At 60.8% G+C, this 25,933-nt stretch overlaps 1 protein-coding gene across 6 annotated transcripts in view; it reads left to right on the top strand.

The window, feature by feature from the left end:
* Positions 1 to 496: 496 nt before the first annotated feature.
* Positions 497 to 25,933, top strand: part of RALGDS (ral guanine nucleotide dissociation stimulator) — a 47,281-nt gene continuing 21,844 nt past the window's right edge. For 2 of the 6 annotated variants that reach the window (XM_062591219.1, XM_062591216.1), the window contains exon 1: positions 21,296 to 21,442. In XM_062591219.1, the coding sequence (XP_062447203.1) occupies positions 21,317 to 21,442 (126 nt within the window). In that variant the 5' untranslated portion in view covers positions 21,296 to 21,316. Of the gene's footprint in view, positions 568 to 9,408; positions 9,706 to 21,244; positions 21,443 to 25,933 lie in introns of those variants that run through there. The other 4 variants (XM_062591220.1, XM_062591218.1, XM_062591221.1 and 1 more) reach the window with 4 other exon arrangements.

Below are 25,933 nucleotides of genomic sequence, written 5' to 3'. Positions count from 1 at the left end.
CTCGGGGCAGGTGTGCACCCCATGGGGTCGACGTGCACCCCCGGGGCAGGTGTGCACCCCCGGGGCAGGTGTGCACCCTGGGTCGATGTGCAGCTCTGCAGCAGGTGCGCACCCCCGAGTCGACGTGCATCTCGGGGCAGGTGTGCAGCCCGCGGGGTCGACGTGCACCCCCGGGGCAGGCACTCGCGTGCGCCCCGCCGAGGGCAGTCCCGCGCGCCGCGGGGGCAGCTGCGCTCGCACCTGCGCGCGGCTCCGCGGCGCTCCGCGCGGCGGGGCCGGGCAGAGCCGAGCCGAGCCGAGCCGGGCACGGCCCCCGCCCTCCCGGCGGCGGCGCGTCCGCCCGCCCCCGCGCGCGGTGCCGCCCGCGCTCGGCTCTCCCGGGCGCGCAGAGCCCGCGCCGCGCTCCGCGCTCCGCGGCGGCGGCTCCCGGCGGGGCGCCATGGCCGGCGCGGCGCGCCCCGGGCCGCCGGGCAGCGCGGAGGCGCGCTGAGCCGGGCCCCGCGGAGCGGCCCTCGCTGCGCGGCCCGCGGAGGCTATGCGCGGGGCACGATGATGATCGACACCCAGGTGAGCTGCGCGCTTCCCCCCGCGCCTTGCCCCCCCCCCGGCCCGCGGCGCTTGCCCGGGGCGAAGGTGCCGCTCCCCGCGGCTCCCCGCGCCGCTCCGCGCCTCGGGCCGCGTCCGCGGGGCCCTGGCGGCCTCGGGGGGCTCCTGTTGGCCGAGCCCCTCCGGGGACGGGACGGGCCGGGGGGGCGCCGCGGAAGCGGGGCCGAAGGATTTGGGGTGAAAACGGGACGGTTCGGCGCAGGGTCCGGCCGGCTCCGCGGGCACGGCGGGTTCCTGCCCCTGCCCCGTGTATCTGCGGGGCCGCGTTTAACTGAACGGGACCGAGCGGGCGGGGGCTCTGCGCCCCCAACCCCGCCGCAGCTTTCAGGCAGGGTGAGGCAAAGGCACCGGGTCGGTCAGCCGGGGGGACGGGGTCCCGCGGGGGCGGCGGGAAGGGAAGCGGGCGCTGCCGGCCCCTGCCAGCCCGCGGGGGCGAACAGCGGGAAGGGCTGATCCTGTGATGGAAAAGTGAGTTGGGATCCATTTTTGGACTGGAAAAATGTGCGTACGGTGCCTCCTTGCACACCAAACGGGTCCATTTAGTCCGGGCCTCGTTTGCCTTGATCTGGACCTGTAAGCAAAAGCGAAATTAGCTCTGTGGAGGGGTGAGTGTTGTGGCAGGAGCTAGTGCGGTTTGGGTTGTGGCTTTTCTCTTTGGAAATGGGGGCTGGCAGCTGAAATAGTGGGGTTTGGTTCTTGGCCCTGCCGGGGATCGGGGTGTCACCTTGAACAAGGTCACTCTGCTGCCCCGGTTGTGGACTGGGGAGACCAGTCTGGCCGAGTGCTGGAGATGGAGAAGAGCACAGGTGTAAAGCTTGGAAAAAAGACGTGCAGGAGTTCGCTCTCCCTGCTGCATCTCTTCCGCCAGGCGCTGCGCGTTGCGTTCCTACGGAGTGCTGCGTGGTGAGGACGCAGCTCCAGCCTCCCCTTCCCCGTTCGTGGTTACGCGACCTCTGTTTTCTGCGTGGGTAAACTGAGGCTTGCAGAGGCATTCGTTGCGAGCCGCGCGTGGGCAGTGCCGAGGGCGTCAAAGGTGAAGTCCTGGCTCCCTTTGCGCATCCTCTTTGAAGAGGATGAGCTACGTGGTGGTTTCAGGGGGTGCCATACGTCAAAGGCCAGTTGTGTCTCAGACTCCCAGTTAAGAGGAATTTCCAGCTGCACCCGCAGCCGCACCCTGCCAGTTCTTATGGCTGCGCAGCTACATTTTTCGTGCCTCGTAAATGTTTCTCTCCTTGGTTGCTAAGGGAAAGACCCACACAAACAACTGGGAAAACCGAGTGCTGCAAAGTCAATAAGCTGAGCAAACAAGGAGGGTTTTTTTCATCTCTGATCTAAGTGCTGCAGGTGCTATTCAGGGCGTTGTGACACGTGAAAGAAAAGGTTCGTGTAAATTTTAGACTGATGATGTGCTTTTAAAACTGAAACGTGCATGTGAGCAGATGGGGCCTTCCATCCCAAAACAAGACCCCTGGAGCTGGTGACAAAACTGTCCTCTCGCCCCCCTGGCCGGCGGCTGGGGCTCGGGAAGGGGGGGCTGTTGCAGGGGTGGTTTCAGGGCCGGCTGTGTGTCAGCTGGCCACAAGGACCTTGTGTGCAGGTGAGCAGGGCTGCAAACGAGTTGATATTGGTGTCTGTCTTGCAGTCCGAGCGGAGGCGGAGAAGGGAGCCGTGTCTGAAGTGACTCTGAAGTTAACTCCTGGTGGTGCGAGAGGCGCTTTGCCGCGGCACCGAGGCAAGCTGGCAACAAGTGCTCCGGAAGCAGGAGTCCAGCTGGCAGCAGGGTCCGGGAGGGAGCTGGCGGGAGACGCGAGTCGCTGCCCGGTGCGGTTCGGCTGCTCCATCCGGAGCTCCCGCGTGTGCATGCGTGCGGACAGGGCACGTCGGACGCGAAGCGGTTGCTTCCGAGGATGCAGCGCCTGCTGCAGGCTCCGGAACGACTCTCTGCTCTCCGTGACTCTAATGGCTGATCTGACACCCGCTAGCTCAGTGCAGTGTCTCTCCTTCGGGGTCGGTTTGCTCTGCGAGGTCTCTTTACGGCGAGGGAAGGGAGGAGGTGTTTTGGGGGGACTCGGCTTTCTCTGGGCATCTTTGGGATTGTGTTTCATCCAGTGCTTCCCAGCGTTTCCACTGCGCCGTGCCCCACGCAGCGCGTGGCGATCGGACCGTGAGAAGCAGGGGCCCTGGTCTCGTGGGGGTAATCTTAAAAGCAGCTTGCACTATCCGTTAATGCTGGATAAAGCTTCGGGTGCCTTTCCCATTGCTATAGCAACACGCATCTCTCGGAGGCTGCCGGTGTGCTTTCCAGGCCCCGTATGCAGAGGAACCGCTTCAGCTGCCACCAAATCGCCGTTATTTAGGGAGCGAAGGTTGTTAATTGGCAGCGGCCCACAGCCGCTGAGGCTGGAGGCGTGAGAAACCGAAATCAGCTCCCTTAGGCTGATGCTCTGCTTTCAGCTGACCCCCTGCGCCAGGAGTTTCCCTGGGATGGGAGGGTGGCAAAGTGTATGTGGAAGCGTGCAGTAGCTAGGGGCCAGGATCTGTTTTTTTTTTTTTTTTTTTTTTTTTCTCCTTTCCTTTTGTTTTTTCCAAAGGAGCAACTTGTGAGAGTGTCGCCTGGCTCGCCAAGGCTTGCTGGGGATGGGGGGCTGCCTGCTTTTCCGCCTGCCTTGCTTCCGCGCAGGGGCTACCGGGGCAGGGGAGGGGTTCGCCTGGCTTTGCCAGCGGGTTTGCTTCTTCCTCAAACTCGCGTGCGTGTCGCTAAGCGGGGCCGGGGGGGCCCTCCGTGCCCTGCTCTCCCCCGTCGTGCTGCCGCTCGCTTTCCCCGCGCGAGCCAGCGGCGGTCCGCGGCCCCGGGGGCCGGGCCGCGCGGCAGATGGCACTGTTGTTTGCGCGGCGAATTGTCGGCTCCTTCCTCGGCCGTGCTGGGGTCAGCGGCGAGCGGAGCAGGGGCAGGGCGGGCGCTCCGGAGCCGGGCTCCTGCGCGGGAGCCGCGCCGTGGCGGGAGCCGATGATTAACGCCAAGGCGCTCCGTCCCGGGAGACGGGAGGCGCGATCCCGAAGCCTCGGCGAGACCTCAGCAAGGCCACGGCAGCCGCTGCGTCCCTCCTGCCTGGAGAAGGCCTCCGTTCAGGGCTCCCTTTGGTGCCGGCTCCCAGGGAGCCCGTCCGCCGGCTCTTCCTGGAGCTCCCGTCCCGGCCGTCCCTGGAGAGGTGCCTTTCCTGCCGCGTCTCTGCTGCCGGTGCTCGTGCAGCAGCGTTTAAACGTGTGGGTGAAGGCAGCGTGGCCCTGCCGCGGCTCCTGACCCATGGCCGGTTCCCCTGCTTTGGTTCCCGGCGTCCAGCCCTCGTGACGCCCGGCAGGATTTCACCCACCTTTTTTCCCTGGGAATTTGCGCTTTTTGTTGAGTGGTTTCTCGGGGTCCGTTTGGCTCCCAAGCGGCCCTGGCTGTGGCTGCACCCCGGTGCCCAGCGCCCACGGAGCGGGCTCCCTACTGGGTACCAAACGTTTGCTTTCTTCGACGATTTTCCCCCGTACTGTAAGATTTGGCCGTGGGTCAAAGGCAACGTTTGCAGAGACGCGCTGGCGCTCGCAGCGCGGCCGCGCGAGCCCGGTCGTGGCGCCCCGAGGGCGCGTGCTGGCTGAGGTTGCCCTTTGCCTTGCTCAGGCGGGTCTATAAAAGCAGAGTCTGGATGGGACCCTCTGGGTTTCTCAGGACATCCGCTTTTTCTCTGCGTCTTTCTTCCTCTACGGGGTCCCAATCTGCTTCCCGCTCCCTCGCTGTAAATCCCCGGGGGCAGGAAACCACCTCGGAAAGTAGCCGGCCAAGCAAAAGGGGCCGGGAGGCCGCGGAGGTGCAGTCCTTTTGCGAGCAGCCCGCCGGCCCTTGGCGACCCTCGGCAGCCCGCGGTGCGAAATAGGAGGCCCGGCAACGCGCAGTGGCGAGCGGGGCCGAGGCGGGGGGGGGAAGATGCTGATAAACGCTTCCAGCATCTGGAGGACGCGCGTTTCTGCCGATCTGCCTTCCTGCCGCGTGGGAAGCTGGGCCGGGGGGGGCTCCGGATGAGACCAGGCGCCCCGTCCCGCTGCCTCTCCGGCCCCACGGCCTCCCCGTCCCAGCCTGTCGCTTAGCAGCCTCTCCTGGGGGGCTTTTCCCTTCCCGCGTGGCGTTTCCACGCAGCTCCAGGGTCCCTGGGGCTGGCGGAAAAAACAGGCTTTTACATCCTGTGCAAGCCAGAGATCTTTCACATTGGCTGTCATCACAACCCGGGCGGACAGATACGATCTTGAAGCGTCTTGCAAATGGAAAGACTTTGAAATATATCCTTTTTCCTTAGGAAGTGGCAGTGAAGTTCACGTGCTCCCATGAGATGTTTAGATCTTTGGCTAAAGCGGCACCTTTTTTGACGGGAAACTTCTATAAGTACGAACAGGGCGGCGATGTTTTGGGGGAGATTAAGCAATATTTTCCAGTATTTCAGGGGCCAAATCCTGCAAACTTGCATCTGGGGGCACCAGTGCAAGGCTGCCTCGCTCCTGCACAGACGGGGCCGGGGATCTGCAGCCGGGAGCTTGCAGCCAGCTCCGACGGGTGTCGCAGCCCCGCTCCAGGAAATCCCCAAACGCGGGGGAAGCGGGCGCTGGGCTGGGTGGCTTCGTACGAGTCCCCCCCGCGCTGCTCCCGGGGCTGCCTGGAAGGGTGTTTAGTTAATAGGATTATAAAGCTTTCCTGTCGTTAGGCAACAGAAACGAGTGGGCGGCCTCCGGGGCCGGGTCTCATCCGACTTGCAGCGTGCGGGCGCTAGGCGGCCGTGCTGGGCGCTGGGAAGGGCCCGAGGGGCTGCAGAAAGGCCCCCCGGGGTGGAGGGGGGGCTCCTGGCGCGGCAGGTTCCTGCCGAAAGCGGAGGAGCTGCTGAACGCCCGCTGCCTCGTGACCCGAAGGGAAAACTGGTTTTCCTCCCTCTTGATGCTTGTTAGCTGTCGCTTTGCGTGGGTGGTTGGTGCTCTGCACGTGTCCGAAAGGCCGTCTCGCGCTCCGCCAGGGCTCGGTGCCGAATTAGTTTTGCCTACGTGGCTGTTGGAGGGAGCCCGGGAATTTGCTCGGCACGGGCCGAGAGCGGCACGAGGGGCGGCGCGTCCTCGCTTTCCGCGCTGCAGCGGGAAGCCGAGGAGACGTCCTGAGCTCCGGAGTCGATGTGCCTCGATGGGGAATTCCAGAAGCGATCCCTAGGCATTAAAGATCAGTGGGATTTGTTCTCGTAACGTATTTGGGACAAGACAGACGGATGTCTGCTGGGGTGTGCAGAAGCACCTTTGAGCTGGATACCAAGCTGCCTTTGATTTTCGCGGAGAAATAGGCATCCTCCTTGTTCGTGCTCTCCTGCTGCTCCTGCTCGGCAGCCACGTGCGTCCTTGGGCCTCTGCAGGCCCTTCTCGACCCGCCCCGCCGGCTTGCTTCAGAGGGATGCTTGCAGGTTGGGATTTCCGTGTTTTCCAAAGCAGATTTCCTCTTTCTGCTACTGGTGAGTATCAAAGGGGAAGAACTGTAGGGATTTTCCATTTGCCTTGTGCTCCTCATGCTGTTTTGTTTCCTCCTTGCTTTTCTCTCAGCGTTGCACAGTGAAAATAAACCATTCAGTTTTTGCGTCGTTTCTCCCCAGCGTGGCGTTCCCGCGCGCGCGCAGGATGCAGCGACGTTTGGCCTTGCAGACAATGCCTGGAGTTGCGGTTTCCTTCAAAAAACAAATACGCTATTGTGTTTTGCTGTGGGATTTCTTTAATTTCGTGGAAGCCTTTGATGCTGGATTTCATCAGGCGCTGGAGTCGGCTGGACGCGGGTGGGTTTTGGCCCCCGTGAGCGAGTCACTTGATGCAGGCAATGATCTGCGCGGTGGGAGAGGTTGGCCGCCAGGTTTCCGTTTACGCCATCGCAGCCGTGCCGGGCACCAGACTCCACGTGCCTGCGGATTCGCCACCGAGTCTCGCATCCGCCTACGCAAAGATTCAGTTGTCGTCCATCGCGGTGTGCCCGAAACAACGTGCTCGCAAAGGCGTTACGGCGCGGATGCGCCTTCGGGTCCCCTCGTCGGGTTGGGAGCGGGCTGCATCCAGCGCAGGGGTCACGGTTTATTTGCCCTGCAGCTGCTCTGCTCCTGCCAAGGCTCGTACTGGAAAACAGTTTTCCCAGTAATGGTTGCTAAGCAGCGAGGTCTCCTGATGGGTTTTATCTGCTCAGCTGGATCTGCAGGAAACAATAAAGCTCGTGTGAAATGAGATGGGGAGGCATCAGCGGCAGCGCAGGGCTTTCCCTCCCTGCCAGAAGTGGCAGCTGGGGCAAAGTGACTCCGGGGGGAGGTTCCTCCTCCGCCCCAGGCTGGGCAGGGCGTCCCGGGCTGGGGGCTGCCCCGTGTCCTTTGCCTGGGGCGATGGGTTTTCTGTTACCTCCACGGTTGTGCGTTTAGGGTGCTTTGCTGTCGCTGGAGGATCCCGGCTCACAGCATGCAGTTTCTGCTCGTGCCAGCCAGGGGCGGCGGGTGGGGTGAAGCCCCCGTTCAGAAGTGCCTGCGGCATCGCCCTGCCGGGGGCTTGATGCTGGGGGAGCTTTGCCTACTGCAGCTGCTGAAAGTCTCTGGATGAGAAATTCCTCGAAGCCACCTTGCAGACTTTTGTTGAGGGGCTGCTGTGTTTGCCGGTGGCTTTTGTGCAAGTCTCTGGGAGAGCTGGTGGGTGGATGTGCGAGACTTGGCTCCTGGTGAGGAGGCCTGGGGAGGTTTCACACCAGCTCTGAGGTGACATGAACACCAACAGCATCTCGGTGGTTGGGCTTCAGCCTTCCAGGCACAGCACGCCTTTGCGTGCCGTCAGCCCTCTGTCCACAGTGACCTGTGGCTGTTGGTTTGAGCTGGTTCTCCTGAGTGGTCATTCCTTCGTCCAGCCTGTTTATGCTGGTGGTTCCTCTGCTCCCGTTGGCGCTGGCCTCTCCTGGGACTTTGAAGTTTTGTCTTCCTTTGCGGTCTTCCTGCGTGGCTTGTGACTTTTCCAGAAGGGTTATCGCTTTGGCATCTTTGTGGTGGGAGGTCTCTGGGCCCCAGCAGAGCAGAGCCTGGGCCCACGCCAAAAGCATGTAGCAACCTCTGCTGTCCCTCCCTTGTGGTGACCACAGGGTCCGGGGGAGACCGGCAGAGCCAGGCAGACGGGACTTCTGCAGAAGACTTCCCCACCTCCTGTGCCGAGACTTCTGTTCCCGTGGGAAAGCTCAGCACCAGCACGGTGGCTTCCCGACTACCGTTGTCCTCAAAGATCTGTGCCCATCTCAGGGTGCTGGTGCAATCACTTATGCAGGCGCTTGCTCGTTGGCGGGTGCAACGCCGGGCTGGCAAAGCCCAGCTTGTTACTGGAAAGCTGCTGCTGGAGGGGCACGTTCAGCTGGGTGCTCTCGGGGGAAGGTCGAGTGTCCTGGAGCTACGGCTCGGGCTCGGGTTTGAATCACCTTTCCTGCAGCCCGAGGTCCTGCCCACGCTGGGAGCAAATTTCATCACTGGTGACGGCAGCATGAAGCGTGGGACCGTCGTCTACGGGAACGGGGATCGGTGGAGTCACCAGAACGTAACGCGCGCCGTGGTGCGGTGGCTCCGTGCCGGGGGTTTCCCGCGCTGTGGCTCTCTCCCGCTGGCGCGGGAAGGCCCGGCGCTCCCCGGGAGCTGGTCTGGGAGAGAGCGCCCGCGTGCCGTCGCGCTCTCCCGTCGGGACGGCTCCTCGCCCGACTCCCGATGGGGGCGGTGACCTGGGGGGGATCAGGTCTGCGGGGACGTCCTGGGTCCCGGTACACGTGTCGTGTAGCGTCGTGTGAGCTGCCGGAGCGCGGTTTTCAGACTGCTGGTCTGGTTTGCCTGCCCTTTTCTAACGGGGAGCCGTTCAAAAGCCTTTTCTCCGCTGGTGGTTGAAACTTTTGCCCAATTTGCAGTTAAAAAATTATTTACAGTTGCTTTGTCCCTGCATGGTCTCGGTCTGGCTCGTCCGTTAGCTCTGGCTCCCGCAGCGCGCTCGCGTTTCTCCCGCAAAGGGCCGGGCCCCGCTGTGGTCCCGCGCCCGGGCGTTTTGGGACGGCGCCGAGCCCCGACGGCAGGCAGCAAGGACGCGACGCTGGCGCGGCAGCCGGTGCCTGCCTCACCTGGGTGGCGCTTCTCGTGCAGAACCGACCCGCGAGCAAGGCGTTCACCAACGTTCACCTCTCGTGTGGCGCGGCTCTTGCAGAACCGTAGGGTTCGCAGGCGCTCTCCGCACGTGAATTATTCAAGCCTCGCTGCGGTCTGCGGAGCATAGGAAGGCGTTTGCCTGAGACTGCCTTAACGATGCAAAGCAGGGCTGGAAGGAGGGAAGGGAGGAGAAGGGGAGGCTCCGGCTACGCGCGTTCGTGCTCCGTCTCGCGCACACACACGCTCCCTGTCATCCTTCCAGCTCTGCCCGCCACAGCAGCCAGAGGGAAACGCCGTAGCTGCCGCAGACGCGGTTTGATCGTAATCGGAAGGCAGCAGCAGGCAGGACCTGTTGTGCCTCCGAGACAATGCGCGGGCTGCGCGAGTGCCGTGCATGCCGATGAGGCTGACGGCCTCGCGCCGGTGCAGCGCGGCCGCCGGAGCCGGCCTCCGAGGCTGCCCCGGGAGAGGGGAGGAGAGGCTGGGGGGGGCGGCGGCGTGCCGTGGCACGCTCGCAAAGGGCTGTTTCGCAGACCTCGGGAGCGCTGCTGGCTGCTCGCACGCAGGCACGCGCTTGCTCACACGCGCGCACACACAGCCTCTTGGTGCGGCTCCTTGCCGCTCTTTGATTTGCAAGGAAGGAAATAAGACGTCTCGGAGCAGCAGAAGCAGCAGCTGCTGGCAAGATGTGCCGACAAAATTGAGCAGCGAGAGCTCTCCAATCTGCTTGGCCGCCGGGGCTGGACCTCCTCCTGGAAGAGGAGCGGCGGCGGCGAGCGGGAGGATGAGCAGCCCCTCCATGCCCGGGAAGATGGAGGCGAAACCTTTGTTCAACGTGCAGAAGGCTCTGGTGCAGCCCGTGCAGATGTGCATGTTGGATATCCCCCTGAGCGTGCAGGATGATGATGTAAGTGGGAGGCGAGCGAGCTGCCAGCCGCTTTTCGGCGCGGGGGACAGGGTGGGCGTGCGAGGGGCGGCAGAGAGGTGCCGCGACCCCACCCCGGCGCCATGCTGGTGGTGGTGAAGTTCTGGCAAAGTTGAAGGTGCCGCGAGCCGGCGCCGCCTCCAGATGTGACGGCTTCCTCTCCGAAGCGATGCATTTGGAGGCAGACTGCGTCTTGCACTTGCAAAACCCAGAGCAGCAGAATGAAAGGAGGAGTTTGGGAGGGAGGGGAAGCGTTCCTCAGTGCTAAGAGACTGGTGGTGTCGCTTGGTGCAAGAGGGAGCGTTTGCTGCGCGTGCACGTGGTGTCGCCGCCATCCTGGGGTGGCTGCCGGGTGGGAAAGGTCCAGAGGCAGATTCGGCTGCAAGGCTGAACTCTGCACCCGCCTCGGCCGCTGTCTTGCCAGCTCTCGCTGCTTCACCCAGGCTTGGACCCTGCTCCCTGCTGCTGTGTTGCAGCTGCAGCAACATAGGATTTGGTCCATGAAGCAAAAATTCTTGCTGGCTGCAGCAGTGGGGCAGAGATGTGGAGATGCGCTCCGGTGAGGGACGTGGTGGAGGTTCCTGTTGTCACCTTAACTCTGCCCCTCGCAGAAATACACCACAAAGCTGACTGTGCAAGAAGGGACCGCGCAGTAAAGCTACCGAACAACCTGAAACAGGGGCAATGCTTTCCAGAGGCGTGCGGGGGGCACCTGGGCTGAACGATGAGTGCCCCGCTGTGCGAGGAGTTTGGATGTGATCCAGGCTCTGTTGAAATTTGAGGCAAAACTTCCTTTGATTTCAGAGCAGGGGAAGCTCGTGTTCTTGCTGTGTGTGTTCAGTGCTTGTACAGTCACTGCAGGGGCCTTAAATCTGAATTTTCTTGATGGTGAGCAATTAATATATCATGCTTAGTGTTTCCTTCTCTTAACCGTTATCTATATGTTTAAAGAGCTGAAATGACAAACAGGAACGCGCTCCCTTCCCTTGGAGGAGAGGATTTGGCGCGGGGCCGTGTCGGATCCCGGCGGGGCGGCGAGCAGGGAACGGCGCCTTGCCGGGAGCCTCCTGCATTTCGCGGCCCCGCTCCCCGGCAGCGGTCCCGGAGCCCGCTGCGGAGGCGGCTGCCTGCGCCGCGGCTGGGGAAGAGCCCGCGACGAGCGCGGCCGGGGCGCTGGCGGCGGCCCCCGCGTGCCGACCTCGCTGCGCGCTCTGTTGCAGAAAGGCAAAACAATTTTTAGGGCGTTGCGCGCTCTGTTTTAGGTTAGTTTCAGATTTTTGTTTTGTGTTTTTTTGCTGTTGTTTTTATGTCCCCCCCACACACACCACCACCACCTCCGGAGCTGCGGGCCGCCAGCGGGCTGCGGGCGCTGCCTCGCCGCGGGGCGTCGGTACCGTCGGCAGGACGTCCCCGCGCAGCCCTGGCGCCGCGGCCGGGGCGTTTGCTCCTCCGCGGAGGACGGAAGGGGTTAGCGTTTTCCTATGGAAACTCGAGCTGCCATGAGATCACGCGGTGAGCGCAGGCTTCCTTCCAGCACCCCCGTTCCCGCCGCGGCTCGGGCTCGGGCCTCATCCTGCTGGCGAAACGCCCGCCGCGGGGGAAACTCCACGGGGGAAGTCCGGAGTGGCGCTTCTCTCCGCGGAGCAACGGGGAAACTCCGCTTCCCGCGCGGGGCAGAGCGCCTCCCCTCTCACCCGCGCTTCTGGTCTCCGCCGGGCCAGGGGGGGGAGGCGTGCTGCCGTTTTTCCCCCCCCGGAATTAAGCAGGTTCAGGCTCGCGAGCCGCCTGCTGCTGCCGCGGCGGCTTGGAGGAGCGTGGGAACCCTGTTAGGCGGGCACGTGCGGGGGCCGGCACCCCGAGGGAGCTCTAATCGGAGATGAGGGTCTCCGTTTCCCGACGCCAGAAATCCCTTCCGACAGGGAGAGAGCGAAGAAGCGCTCGAGCTGGGGACGTGCTAGGGGACGGAGCTGCAGCCTGCTGCGCCTCCGCTCCAGCGGCGCTCTCCGTCCCTCCGTTTCATAATTCAGCCGGAGCAATTGCAAAATTTCCCGGAGAGCCTCTCTTGCTATTATGGGGAGGGATTTCCAAAGCTTTGCTAATAAAAGAGCAACAGTTTCTATATCTGGGAGATGGGGAAATCAATGAATGGACTGTTGCAAGTGATATAACGGCTTTTTGTGGCATCTCGGGCAGTTCCCCAGTGTGATGGAGCTTTATGGTGCGCTGTTTTGTCAGCTTAATTGGCAATATCCGCTCTTGGATAGAGCCCGAGCCGCGGGGCTGGTGGGGACGGTGCCGCCCGGCGCAGGCCTGGCACGTTGCTGCTGCCCGGCCCCGGGTTGCAGAGCGAGGCGCCGTGCAGTTACCCCTCTCTCCCACGCCCGGGAAGCGGCGATGAGGAGTTATCCGCTGTCCAAAGGGAGCGGAGCGCTGGCGGAGCCCGGGCTCAGGCGCTTGCCGTTCGGACGCCGGCCGGGCGCTCTCGCACCTCTGTTTCTCCTCCCCTGCGACGTCCTCCTACGTGCAGTAAGTTTGACTTCAAAGCGGTTAGCGAATGTTTTCCACTCCAGTGGGCTAATTAGTTAAATTACATTTCACATGCTAATTTATTCCTCTAATATTATTATTATTTTTTCTCAGCACGCTAGCACATAGGAGAAGATAAAAGCTTAGTTTGACCTTAGCACCGGGCGCGGAGGAGCCGGAGATGGGAACAAGCGATCGGTTCCCAGGTTTGCCGTGGCGCAAGGTTGTTCCCTGCCGTCTTCAGGACCCGTGTTCGGCTGAGCTTTAAGGGTGGTAGCTGACTGCAGCCCAGCCACCTTGAGCTTAACATCGTCCTCCGGCGTGGGGAAGAAAAACTTTTAACCGGGGGGCTGAGCGGTGCGGGGCCGGCGCCGGCATCGCTGCGCGCCGAGCGGGCGCGTGAGCCCGCCGCTGCCGGCGGCCCCGCCGCGAAGCGAGGGCTCCGTCGTGTTTATGTTGAAGGCTGTTTCTTTTCCACTGCCTCCGCACGGTAGATGTTATCGAGAGGGAGGAGCTGAAAACCAGAGCCGGGACCGTTTCCTGGCCACGACTGCAGTCGAAAACAACAAATCCCTCTATCCTTACCCTCGGCCAAACTCTCCCTCCCCCTCGGGTGAATCATCGCTCCGCGTCTTCAGAGGCGGCTAGAAACTATGGGAAAAGCCGCCCAAATTGGGTTCGTTCCTCGACCTCGAGGACGAGAATCCCGGAGCGCTGCGGAGCCTCGGGATCCCCCGCGCGCGGAGCGGAGCCCCTCCGGCGCGCTCTCGGCGCGCGCGCGCGGGGCTCCCGTGCCCCCGTCCGCACCGGTGCCCCCGTGCCGGAGGCGGTTCGTTCGCCTCGGGGGACGGAGAAGCGTCGCGGAGCTCGCCTTAAAACTGAGCGTTTACCCCGGGCCGAAGCGGTGGGGGGAAAGAGTTACGGTGGCGGAGAGCTGCGTGCGTGCGTGCCGCTGCTCGGCCCTTCCCGGCGCCGGCCGGAGCGGGAAGCGACGGAGCAGCCCTCGCCGCCGCTGGGAAAGAGCGATGGGTGCGATTAAAGCCGCGCTAGCTTTCCGTGTATTGCGAGCGCGAAGGAGCTGACGTTTCCGGTAATTGTTCGGTCTATCTGCTTTCGGGGTGTTTTTATAAGTGATCTCGTCGCAGCCACGCTTGTTAGCACTAGCTGCAGACCAGAAATCGCGAAGAAAATTGGGTGAAACGCCGCGTGCCGGATCCTCGGCTCGTGCAAGGCGAGGCGCTCCTCGCGGGGCCGCCGAGCGCCTGGCCGCGCGGTTCCCCGTCGTCCGTCCCCGCGCGTCACGCCGCGGAGCGGGGCTCCGGCACAGCCGGCGTGGCCCCGGGTCTCGCTGCGTGTTGGCGTCCCCCCAGCGCAAGGCTTTTAACGGCACGTTTTCGGTATTAAGGTCGCTGAAAGAAACGTCTCCGTCCCAGCCCTGGGGAGGTGTTTCTTCAGCCCCGCGCGCCCAGCGCAGGGACGGTTCGAGCTGTCGTCGCGCGCCGACGCGGTAATGCGAGGGACCACCACAGTCTGGTGGTTTGGGGCGGCTGGAACCGGTGATATTTTGTATTTTTGACTGCCGGCTCGTGCCTGCCCGGCGTGGTGCTGGGGCCCCCGGCCGAGGTTTTGGGCGCTGCCTCAAAGCGAGGGACGGTCGTCAGCGGTGCGTCTCGAGCCAGCACTCCTCCGTGGCTCTGTGCTGAGAAATTTCCTCCGCCTGAAAATGAAGTCTTGAAATTAGGAGCCCCAAAGGTTATCTGGGTCTGGAGGCTGCCTTGTCGTTCGTGAGTCACCCGACTCAGGCTGTTGCAGGCGTCTCCCGGGCGCCCGCGCTGCTCCTCGCTTCTCCCCCAGCTCCTTTGGCCGGTGCTCGGGACGCGGCAGCGCCCTTCGGCCGGGCCCCTCCGCGCCCTCGGAGCTCCTCCTGGCAGCCCGGGGACGGGGAACCCCCGGTCCCACCTCGTCGGCGGTTACCATCTGCGCAAAGCGCGCTGCGGCTCGGGTTCGACGGCGCTGGCGGGACGAGGCCTCGACCGGGAGCCGTGCAGGGGCCGTTCGGGCTGGACGGCGCGAGGGTCTCGGCAGCAGCTGGCTGCAGCCTTAGCAATGGGGGATCCAACGCTGCGGCCCAGGAAACGCAGCCAGCCTGAATTTCCCACTGCCCTGCTGGTCTGCAAGTCCCACCGGCCCCGGCTTGACGAGCAGCTTCCTTCGCTCGCCGCTGACCCTGCATCCGTCCGACGCTCGGGGCTCAGATTCCAGCTTTTCCCTGCAGTTACGGGAGGGGTAAAAAAAAAAAAAAAAGAATTTGTAAAACCCCCTTTTCTGCCGAAGTGAGGCTGAAGCGCTCGCGGTGTCTGCCTGCCTGCGTCCTCTCGCCCCACGGGACTTCTGAACCTGCTGGCCTGCTTCGCCCACGTTCGGCAGAGGTTTCGCAGATAATTAAGCTGGTGCAGATATGATGCAACTAAATGGCTGAGCAGAGGGGGGCAAAGAAAAATCTTATAAAGGCCTCAAAACATCTGTAGCATGAGTTCATGTATTATTAGACACCAGAAAATCCACGTGGGAGATGCTTCTTACAAACACTTTAACCACAAAAACATTTTCGTTCTCAGTTCGTACATTTTTAGGCACCCCAGACTGCTTCAAGACGCAAAACCCTCGGAAACGGGACAGAAGTAGTTTCAGTGCTCACAGGGTGACCTTTTTATTTTAATGAAAACTGAAATTCTCCGGCACTCAACGTGATCCCCGGAGCCAAGCGTTTAAGGAAAAGCAGCATAAATCATGCAACTCGAGGTGAAAACGGGGAAGGTCGGCGGCACGGCTTGGCGCAGCTCGGCACGGCACGGCTCGGCGGGGCCCGCGAGGGAGGCCTGGCCCGGGGCCACCGCGTGCGGCGTCGTTTGGAGGACCGCCGCTCCTCCCCGCCAAGACCCAGCACCAAAAGAGGTTTGCTGCCCGCGGAGAGACGCTCTGAAATAACTTCCCTTTCTAACACAATACCGAGCGGAAACCTTTCAAAGCGCTCGTTACCGAGGGGGAAATAAGTGTTTTAAACATCCTTTGTCTCAGCGTCTAACAATACCTGGGAACATTAAAAGACTTTTACGATTCCTGTAGGCTTTTCGCCCGCGTTGGTGCTCGCGGCCGCTGCGCAGGGCTCAGCGGAGGGGCTGGACAGCACAGCTTTCCCTTTCCAGCTCTTCCCAGGCTCCTTCCCGGGGCAGGCAGCGGTAGGAAGCACGTGCTCCGGCTACTCGAGCAGAATATTTCTGCGTCCGCTCCTTGCGTCCCAGCCCACGCGAGGGCGAGGCTGGGCCCTGGGGCCACGGCGCGGAGGAGACGTGGAGGCGCCGGTCCTGCTCCGGCCCCCCGGCTGCATCTCCCGGCCTGCCCGCGCTGGAGCTCCTCGCGCCGGAGCCGCTCGCTCCGGGCCTGCCGCCGCCTCTCCCAGCCGCTCCCTTTAGGTCACGTCACCTTTTCCGTCCGCTGGAGCCCGGCGCCGAGGTTTCGCTCCTCGCTTCGGGCCGAGGCAGCTTCCCGGCGGCTTTCCGCCGTGCCCGCGTCCGGAGGCGCGCTTGCCCTGGCGCTTGTCCCGCTGGAGTCGATACGGGGCCGGTGCCGGGACATCCTCTCCCGTGTCCCCCGTTAATGGGGGAACCGGATCTCTTATTTAAGTCACCTCAGTTATTTACCCGTGGTGTTGATGCACTGTACTGTTGCTTCGCTTACTGTCAGGATCTGGTATTTAAATCTATCGCATTTTGTTCCTGCACTGAATAACTCTGCGTTAAACCTAGCCTGTTTTATCCCGCTAGCAGCAGTATGTAGCTTTTCGGACGGATTTGGCGCTGCAGCTTGCAGCCCCCGTCGGTTCCGCACCTAACCCGGGCCCCGGCCGCGGTTCAGCCTCGGGCGACGCGTCGGTGCTGCCGTGTCCCGCGTCCTAGCCGCCTCGCGGCCCCGTGCCCGGCTCAGATGCCTCGTTCCAGCGGCAGGAAAACGTTGCCGGGAGCTGGGTCGGAGCGCGCGGCGCTGGCGTTTCCAGCGGTCGCGTCCCCGTGCCCGGCGCGGGGAGAGCAAGCGGCGGGGAGCCGCCGGGACCCGCGCTCGCCTGGCTGGAGCCTGGCTCTGTGTGTGTGTATATATATTTATATATAAAATATATTACATATATTACATATATTATATTTTTCCCTTTCCGTGCAGCCGCCCGGCCCGGCCGCGGGCAGGGTTTGCTCTCGCCTGGTGCTTCGGTCTGGCGGGGGGCTGCTGCGGGGCGGCACCTCGCAGGCCTCAGCAATGCCCGTCACTCATTGCTGTGCGGATTTTGCTTATTTAATAGAGATTCAGCTATTGCTCCTGGCCAAGTAGAGTGAGAGGAAGGTGCAGGAGGGAGGAATAGCCACGCGTATAGAAAATCCACCGTGTGCCTCGCTCTGAAGGCTGAAGAGAGGGGATTAAGTTATGCCCTGTAAATTCCTTTATAGGTTTATAGGGTCGCTTTTGGGAAGCGATGCAGCTCGAAGGCGGACGGGCTTCGTTGCACGCGTGTCCGTAGCCCGCGGGCGCTGCGGGGAGGCGACTGCAGCCCGCGGGGCTCTTGTCGCCTTGGGGCGCTCTGCTGCCGAAACCGCCGCCCTCGGGACCTCGTACGGCACCAACGTTCAGCAGATCTGGGTTGCGTCTTGTGTCTTGAGGGGCTGCGCCTGTTCCCTTCTTTCCTTGCCAATTTTGGTGGCCTCGTAACCTTTCTCCTCTTTTTTTTAATCAGTAATTTCTCTTTTCCCTGCTACTGTGCAGAAGACCCTTGCATGCAAGCGTGGAAACGTACTACAGTGACTCTCTGAGCACCTGGGAGAATTAAGTGGCTATAAACTGATTGCTAAGCAACGGAGAAAAATGTTTTCCTGCCTTTTTTTTTTTCCTTTTTTTTTCCCTTTTGGTTACGGTCACCTTAGGTTAAAAGAGCTGGCTGAAATATTCCAGCAGAAAGGTGATAGTGAGATAAAAGCTGCCTTTAAAGATGAACAGCTCAAGAAATTATAATAGTCTTTACCAGAGGAGCTCCAGTGCATCTGCGGCGTATCAGCCTTCGGCAGCCTTGATGCCTGCTGAACTCTTGCACTCTGCTGAAAATTATAATTCTGCGGCACGTGGAAAGGAAAAACGCCAGAGTCTGGAGCGCGTGGAGCTTGCTGGGACGTGGGAGAAGCTGAAACCGGGACTCCCCTTCGCTGCGGGGACGCAGAACAGCGAAGCTGCCGGGGGCACAGCGTCCCGCTCGCTCGCCCCGCCGCCAGCGGCCCCGGCTGCGAGCCTGCGCCCTGCCAAACGCTGCCGCGTCGCTTGGTGCTCTTCCCAGGAGCGCGCCTGTTAGCTTGGGCTTTCTGGGGTGTATTTTAATGCTAGGGGCTGCGTTCTTTGCCTCGTGGCTTCCTGAGTAATTCCTGTCCCCTCAAAGCGATGCGCTCTGCGCTGTACACAGCCGCGCTGCCTTTGCTGTTAAGGAGTCGGGCGCCGTTCCCCAGAAATGCCCCCGTAAAGCGCACCGTGGTCAGCAGCTTCCTGAAAGCCGCCTCGATTCCTCCTCCCCCCGTGCTGGCCTTGCTCTGCTGCGTTTTTAGAGGTCAGCAAGTTTGGCAAACAAAGGTTCGTGTTGTCGCTCGCCGCTCTCATGCAGGATGCTCAGATACCACGGCAAAGGGGACGGCAGAAGCACCGGAGTAGAAATATTCTTGCAGGCTCTGCAGTCTGCGTCGCCCCGGCTGGTGGTGGGGAGCCCGCGGGAGATGAAACGCGGGCGAAGCCGCGTGCTGGGCGCCGGCAAGCCCTGACCGCTGGCGGGTGGCCGGGAGGGGGGTGCTGTGCTGCGCTAGCCTTTGGGCACGCCTCGGAGGGCGGCGTTCCCAAAGGAGCACGGCGCTTGCTCCGGAGGCGCCCGCGGAGGACGCGGTGTCGCAGCGGGGCAGCGGGTGCCCCGCAGCGGAAAGGGCACCGAGCGCCAGGGGGTCTGAGCGAGGCAGCACAAAGCGTTTCTGGTGTTGCCCGAGGCCGGCGAAACGGCCCCGAGAAACGCCCAAAGCCTGGAGGCAGAGCTGGGCCGGCCAGGATCGGAAATGCCGGGCTGAGTGAGGGCTGGCAGTGGTTGTTGCTCCCCAAATTTGGGGAAAAATGCTCTGATCTGAGGTCTGATTGTGCCAGCCAGCGCAGGGACTTCATTTTTCCTTCGTAGAAAAGCTCCAAGTTTTTTTTTTTTTTTTTTTCCTGATCCTGGAATAGCAGAAGAGGTAGTGCTGGTTTATTATTATTATCAACGTTTTTATAATCAAGTCTTTCAGCTGAGCCAGGGCTTTGGAGAGGCGGGGGCAGTGGGAATGAAAACCTTTCACATCAAAAGTTGAATATCCGAGAAGCTGCTTTAGGACTCGATGCAAGCAGTAACGAACAGCCAGACTCTTAATTAACAACTCTTTTCGCTCGGTAGCACTCTTCCTCCGAAGTGCCTTCCTAGCAGCACAGAAAAGGGCTTCCCCGGCCCCCGCAACGCGGGGCAGCGTTATCGCCGCCACGTTAGAGCGAGCGGCGGTGATTTCCTAGCCTGCCTGGTGCCAGAACCCGGAGCGGAGGCCGGATCAGGTTGCGACTCCCACGTCAAACGCACCGGTTTCCATCGGAGACGGGTGACTCGGGTCTCGGCTCGCCTGCAAAAGCCGCTCTCCGTTGGCCCTTCTGCCTGATTTACCGAGCGGCCGAGCCAGGGGCCAGGAGCCTGCGGCGGATGGGTGCAGATCTGTGGTTTCGAGGTGCTCTGGCGTTGGCTGCGTGGGTTCGCGTTCGTTCAGCCCAGTGCTGATTGCAAAGCGGTGGAAAGAAAGTGAGGGATTTCCTGCAGCCCTCAGTTCCTGTGCTGGGCTTTATTTCTGCTCCCGGTAAAGCCAACGGGACGTTTGCAGCTGACGTCAGTGCAAAACGCTCGGTGTGTTGTGAAAAACTTTTTCTGAGTTGCCAGGTCAAAAATGATCTTGTATTTGTGTGTGCGCGTATACATTTATATATATTTAATGAATCCCACAATCGTTAATTATCTTCATAAAGCTACTGCACCTGGAGTCACGTGCATATAAAGTAATGGCATCTTCTAGATATTCTCCAGACCTTCATGATCATAGATGAAAAACCTGAAAATGTGATCTGAGTGTTCCCTTTCAGCTCTATGCTTAAAAGCAAATAAGAAGCCCTGAAAAGTTATTTGTTTTGAATCTCACGGTTTTCAAGAGGCTCATGATTGCTGAGTGTTTGGGGTTAGCTACGCTGAGCAAACATCCTGAAGGTGGGCTCCTGACCCCGCTTTAAGTGTTTTGCTTTTTGGACCAAGAAGGTTCCCAGGAGAGGAGAAAGGAAACTGGCTGGCTATTTTTAAGCCCTTGCAGTTGGCTTCCTGCTTTATATTATTTATTATCCATTATCAAAAGTGTTTCTCCTCTGAAATTGTCGCTAGTGGTCAACCAAGAGACCAGTGGAAATTACCCATCGACTAGAGCTGCATCTTTCAGTAGAGGTCAAACAAAGCCAGAGTGTGTTTTTTTTTTTTTTAGGGGTTTTGCCAGCTGAAAATGATTAGTGCTTTTATATATTATGTGCACTGTGGTAGTGCCAAACAATTCCAGTTGTGGGCCGTAATTTCATTGCCCGGAGTGCTGAACCCAGAGACCTCCGCCTCTCTCCCAGGGACCTCGCGGTCTGGAGAGGCAACACCGACCTCCTCCAGAAGTCACGCGGCGGCTCCGATTTCTCCGTGGCCGAGCGACGAGGCACGCGGCCGGACTCGTTTCGCAGCGCGTCTCGCGGCGTTGCGCGGTTTCCACGCCGCGAGACGAGTCCACGGCCGCCCGGCTGCGGAGCGGCGTCACCTCCGCCCGGCAGCTGTAAGCGCCGGGGTGAGCTGGGGCCAGCGGCGCTAAAGCCAGCGTCGCCTCCGCGAGAATATCCCTTGGGATAGTCCGGCGGGAATATCCCCGTTCGCCCAGGGAGCTGCCCGGGTGCAGGGCTGGGTCGGTGGAAGTCCCGCCGTCCCTCTGCCGTCTGGACAAGCGGGGACAATAACCCGCAATGGCTTCGTTCATCCTCCTGGCCTGGTAAATCGGCGAGTTTAAAGCCTGTTGCGTTGCTCGCAGCGTTGCCCATCCCTCGCTGCCCGGGCAGGAGCTGCCAGAGCCCTGCCGGAGCCGGCGTGCCAGCCGGGGCGCCGCGGGCCTGCGAGGCCCCCGGCAGTCTGGTGTTATTTCAGCTGGGTGGAGAGCTGAGGCATAAAAGCCTGGTTTCTGGTGGTGTCAGCAGCAGCTGCCCGGCCCCTGCGCTTCGGTTATCGGCGGCGCATGAGGAGGGAGGGAAGGAGAGGAGCTGGGGAGGGCGCGAGCGCGCAGTGCTCGGCGGGGGGAGCGATGGATGGCCGGCAGTTTTGCCTGTTTCTCTTTGCCTCTGAAAACAAAGTTGCGTTACGTGATTTCAGTATCTGCTTGGAGGCTCAGAGCCGCTTTAAATTAGGATCCATCACCTCCGCCCCCCCCCTTTATTTTTTTTTATTTTGGGGGGTAGTGGCCCCCGCAAACCGCAGGGGTGCTGTACGCAGCTATAGCTCGCATCACCCATCTCCCGGGACCGGTTCGCTGTCGGCGGCGCCTCCTCGGCCGCTGCCGGGCTCGGACCGGGCGGGCCGCGCCGTGCCGCGCCGGGCGGCCGCGGGGGGGCCCCGCCGGGAGCGCCGCGGCCGAAGGGGCCGGGCCGAAGGGGCCGGGCCGGGCCGGGCCGCTCCCCCCGGGCGGGCGGGCGGAGGCGGCCACCATCCAGCGCGGCGTTTTGCAGCCCTCGCCGGCTCCGCCGCGGCCCCGCGCTGCCACCGGCGCTGCTCGGCGGCGGCCCGTGCCTGCTCCGCCGGCTCGCCCGGGCGCCCGGGCGCGCTCCGCTGGCGGGGCCGGCGGCGGGGGATGCGGCGGCGCTGCCCATGGTGAGCCGCCGCCGCGCCGCGCCGCACCATGCCGCCGCGCCCGCCCCCGAGAAGATGTTCGAGGGCTGCCGGCGGGCGCGGAGCCTCTGGGGCGGCGTGAGGCTGGAGGTGGCCGGCGAGCGCAGCCCCGTGGTGCTGCACAGCTTCACGCAGCTGGACCCCGACCTGCCCCCGCTGGAGGTGAGCGCTCTGGGGGGGACGGGGGGGGACCCAGCCCGCTGGAGGGTGGGTGCATGCAGCGGCACCACGCATCTCCCCCTAGTTTGGGGGCTCTGCCTCGCTAGCAGCTCGGCCAAATCCAGCCCCGAGCTAGGTAAGGTGGTGGTTGTGGGTAGCTTGGCACACGTGTTGTTGTTTTATTTTATTCGTTAAATAAATAACGTGCCCCTGCTGGGTCTTTTTGCTGCTGTGCCATTAACTGGCAGGCAGGCTGCCAAAGTGGGCTCTCTGTTGGGAGAACCCAAAGAGACACTTTGCACGAAGACGATCGGGGTGGGGGGGGGGAGAGGCAGGTTGCTAAATCAGAGCCTTGTAATATTTTATTTGTGACTCGGGCTTGCTGCTGGGGGTGGGAGTCAGCTCGGATCCTAGCGGGCTGTAAAGGCAAAAGGCTTGTCCAAGAAAGCCACATAAGCGTCATCTGGGAAGGTTACGGGCGCTGACAGGACTCTACCGGAGGATGCAAAATGTCTGTGCTCCTCCGGATTCGAGCGTGGGTGGGTCAGTGCCGGACTGGCCTCCCCAGGGTCTCACACTGAGCAGTTGGTTGATGGCAGTTGTGAGTGGAGAAGGGGACACAGGCACCCAGAATACTCTGAGTCAGAGCTGGGATTTTTTTTCCTGGCAATAGATTATCATCCTCTGCATGCCAGGAATGTCATCGGTTCTGAGCAAACATCGTGGTAGGAGACTCCCAGCTGGAGGAAGGTTTTGGCATTCAGAGATGGTGCTTTCAGGGCAATGTTGAAGTCCTGTGAGCTTCCCTGCGCAGCCGGCAGCGATGCAGGGGTTAACAGCAGCGCAGGGCAGCAAGTCTGGTTTTGTTGGGATTTAGAGCCAGCTGCAGATGTGCTTCTCCACTCTGGCTACTTCTTACTGGAGTGGAGGGGAGGGGAATCACCACTAAAACCTTTTGAGTTACTGCACAGATATCCGGGGAGGGAAGCCAGCATTTAAATGGGTGATGGCTCTTTCTCCCGACGCTAAATGATCTACCCTGTAACCTGCGGTGGTGGAAAGTCTCGGTCAGCCATGGACAGGAAGGAATTATCTCAGGCTGTGGCTGCGTTGGTTCGCCTCTGGCTCCACTGGCAGGGGCTCATCAGCTCTGCAGAGAGCTCGTGGAATCGCCATCCAGCTTATCTCCCCCCATCCCTGTCTGCCCCTGCTTCTCTCTCCTGGGGGTGGGCGTACTGACATTGTTTGGAGTACATCATCTGGTTCTTGTTATGTCTGGCAGGAAGTCCAGCCTCTCCATCCCTCGGCGCTCCGGGAGGCTGCCTGGGCCGCGCTTTTGGCAGGGAGAGCAGGAGAGCTGGGGAGGGGAGAGGAAAAGAGCGGGTGATTCAGCTTGCTGCACTCCTCGACCCAAGGGAGAGGGCTGCTGAGCGCACATAAGCCTCTTGGCGCCCTGGCCGCAGGAGGCCCTCGAGTTCGGGGGTGGGTTTGGCTGCGTCATGGGGCTGCAAAGGCAAAGTTACAGGCACTCGGGGCAGGGAGAGAGCAGCTTTGCATCCCGCACAGTTGGCACTGAGCAAGCCCCTGCTCATCCGAGGGGCCAGCGGAGCAAGGGGTCTGCCCTGTAGACGTCCTGGCCCAGAGTTCTTCTCCGTGCCGCAGCACCCTGCCTTCCTTTGATCACGGGGAGAAGCGTGTTGCTTAATGCACGGCCTGTGCATCAGATTGCTCGGATTCTCTTCCCTACGCTGAATATGTGTCTGCAGACCAGTTACTCCTTTCTCTGCCATCCCTTTGCAAGCATTAGTAAGTCTCCCAAAGGAGACTATGGGTTACTGAACAGCTTGGAGATGCTCTGAAAGCTGCTGACCTCTGGTGTGCTCTCAATTGAGGGCCTCCACATTGCTCATTAGGCCACATCGGTGTTCATTTTGCTCACTGTCAGGCTCACTGAAAGAAAAAAGAAAAAAAAGAAAAAAGAAAAAAACAAGGCCTGTGTTGTTGTGACAACTGCCCTGGCACCAGCCTCGCATGCTTCTGATCCCAGGGTAAAATTGCTCTGCAAGGTTTACCCTGGACAAAGAAGGTAGATTATTTGAGTAAGAAACCCCCCGTGGCCTGTCAGTATTTTCTAACCTCCCTTCACAGCCTTGCTCTGAGCACCCCGGGGTGCTAGCTGCAGATCCAGGGCGAGAGCCCAGGGGCTGCCGCCTCCCGCCAGCGCAGCACAAGGCTGTGGCTGCCTCGTCCTTGCTAGGATTCAGCCGTGCGAGTGCTAGTGCCTTCACCAACATCCGTTTCCAAAGGGAGGACTGGGCTAGAAGCAGTTTGCCTCCTGGCTTGAGCTTGTCCTTTGGGACAGAGCTGTTTTTGGTGGACCTGTGCCAGCTCACGTGGTTGACAGGCTGGTCCCGTAAGGATGAGAGAATCCCTGGAAAGTTGCTGGTCGGGTTATGGGGAATACGTGTCTTGTCCTTGGCCTGCTGGTGCCTGTAGAGCGACCGTTGCTGTATCCCACAGCAACATTACTGATGCCATCTCCAGTGCCTTGGCTCGAGGTGTCTTATAGCCACTTGTCATTAAGGGTTCTTGCATCGAGAGCCCTTCATAATCGCACGATGGTTTTAACAGTGATGAATAGCCTGTTTAAACTAAAATGATTGTCTGAAATGATCGACTGAGCTGCTTTGCAAACCTTTTGCTTTGACCTTTCTGGTTCAAATCCAACTCAAATCGGTGGCAAGTGTCAATTGTTCCTGCCCTGTCTAGCATCCACAAAATGAATTTGGTGGTTCTCTTTCTAGTCCTTGTTGGACTGTATGTAAACACAACTGCAGATGACACAGGCTGAAGCTGTCATGAGACTTGCTGAGCTTCTAGACAAGTGGTCAGGGTTGACGCATATTGAAAAAGTCTGTATTGTTGCTATTCTGGCTGGATTTGTTTTCTGAACAATTAAGAGACTTTCAGTTGCTAAACACATCCTTGAAAGCTTGAATTACTCAGCTCAGATGCTTTGGAGGTCAGTGCTTATTCTTTATAGCTGGGAATGAGGCGAAGGAGGGACAAAGATATCTCTTAAAAGCCATTTTCTTCTAGCTTCCTGTGGTGTGCAGGGAGGAAGATCCTTTTCTCTCAGCATGCTCTCCTCTGCGAGGCACAACGTGATACACCCCTTGCAGTTTGCAAGATGAACATCATCTGTTGGTATTTCTGGGGTGGGGATCTACCTCCTGGCACCCTTCCAGTTGGTTTGGAGCCTGGCCGGGAGGCCGCGAGCAGGCCCAGATGCTGATTGCTGGTGGCTGCTACAGAACGGGAATAACAGGGGTGGGAGGGATGTTTTATGATTATTTGATATCATTTGAGAGAAGCTGGAGAGAGGTTTCTAAATGTGTTTGTGTAAGGATCGTATTACTTGGAGATTACTGTGCTGTTCCATAGGGGTGGGAAACCTTCCGGTGCTGGGATCTTGCAGAGGTTTTAGAGGATTTAGCACCAGCCTGGCAGCCCTGGAAAGTGAAATCTGTTTATTGACAGGCAGAGGGACAACCCCACCCAGGCCACCCACACGCTTGTGCTTTTCTCCTGGGGACTCCCTGCGATGGGGGAGGAAGGAGGTCCTGTACTGGTGTGTGCGGCTCCCCGGTTCAGGCATTTATTCTTCAACCGCCTGGGTGACATTACTGGGCAGGGGGGCAACTAAATGCCATGTCGGGGTTGCCTCTCCGGGGAGCGAGGTGCTCATCATCTGTCTCGGAGCAGCAGCCCCTTTGGGGAAGGGGCTACCCTTTGGTCCTACCTGGCCCGCGGAGAGCCTGTGGCTGGGCCGTGGCGTGCAGCTGGAGTCGCATCACGGGTCTGGTTTGGGTTGTGTCTTACCTAAAGGGAGTTTGCATTTTATTTTGCTGTTGCTAGACTCAGCTGAAGGCCTGACTGCAGTGAGCTGCTGGTGGCTGCCGTCGTGGGACGAGGGATCAGCAGGAGACGGAAGGGGGAGAAAAACCCGGTGTTGGCTTTGCCAAGCCTTCCAGTGCCTGTTCTGGGTATCCCAGTAGCTTGGAGGATTTCCATGCTTCCTTGAGTTGCACAGAGGTGAAGGGAAAGAAATACTGGCTGTTTGGGGCTGGAATGAGCTCAGATTTCCTAGCAAAAGAGCGAAAGGATTGCTGTGCCTGCAGGGACAGCGCGTCACGAGCCCAGCGCTGCCGTTTTGGTGCTGGGGGGCAAACCGAGCTGGAGGGCTGGAGGAGAGCCTGCTTCTCGGGGCCGCCTTGGTTGGTCTAGACGCAGAAAGGGCTCTGCCACCAGCAGCTCCTCCATCACCCTTTCCGGCTCTCTAATTGCCAGTCACTGCGTCCCCTGAGGGCCGTGTAATTGAAGGAGCAGAGAGCTTATTTAGGTCACTCCAGACCGCGTCTGAAGGCTGGGCATCCCCTGTTTGTGCTCTCCCTCGTGCCGTTATCTCAGAGCTGCCGAGTGACTGTTTATCAA

This window comes from Rhea pennata, chromosome 18 (genome assembly GCF_028389875.1).
Source record: "Rhea pennata isolate bPtePen1 chromosome 18, bPtePen1.pri, whole genome shotgun sequence".
Taxonomy (NCBI): Eukaryota; Metazoa; Chordata; class Aves; order Rheiformes; family Rheidae; genus Rhea; species Rhea pennata.
Note: the sequence above shows the minus strand (reverse complement) of the source record. Positions and strands in the feature narration are given on the sequence as shown.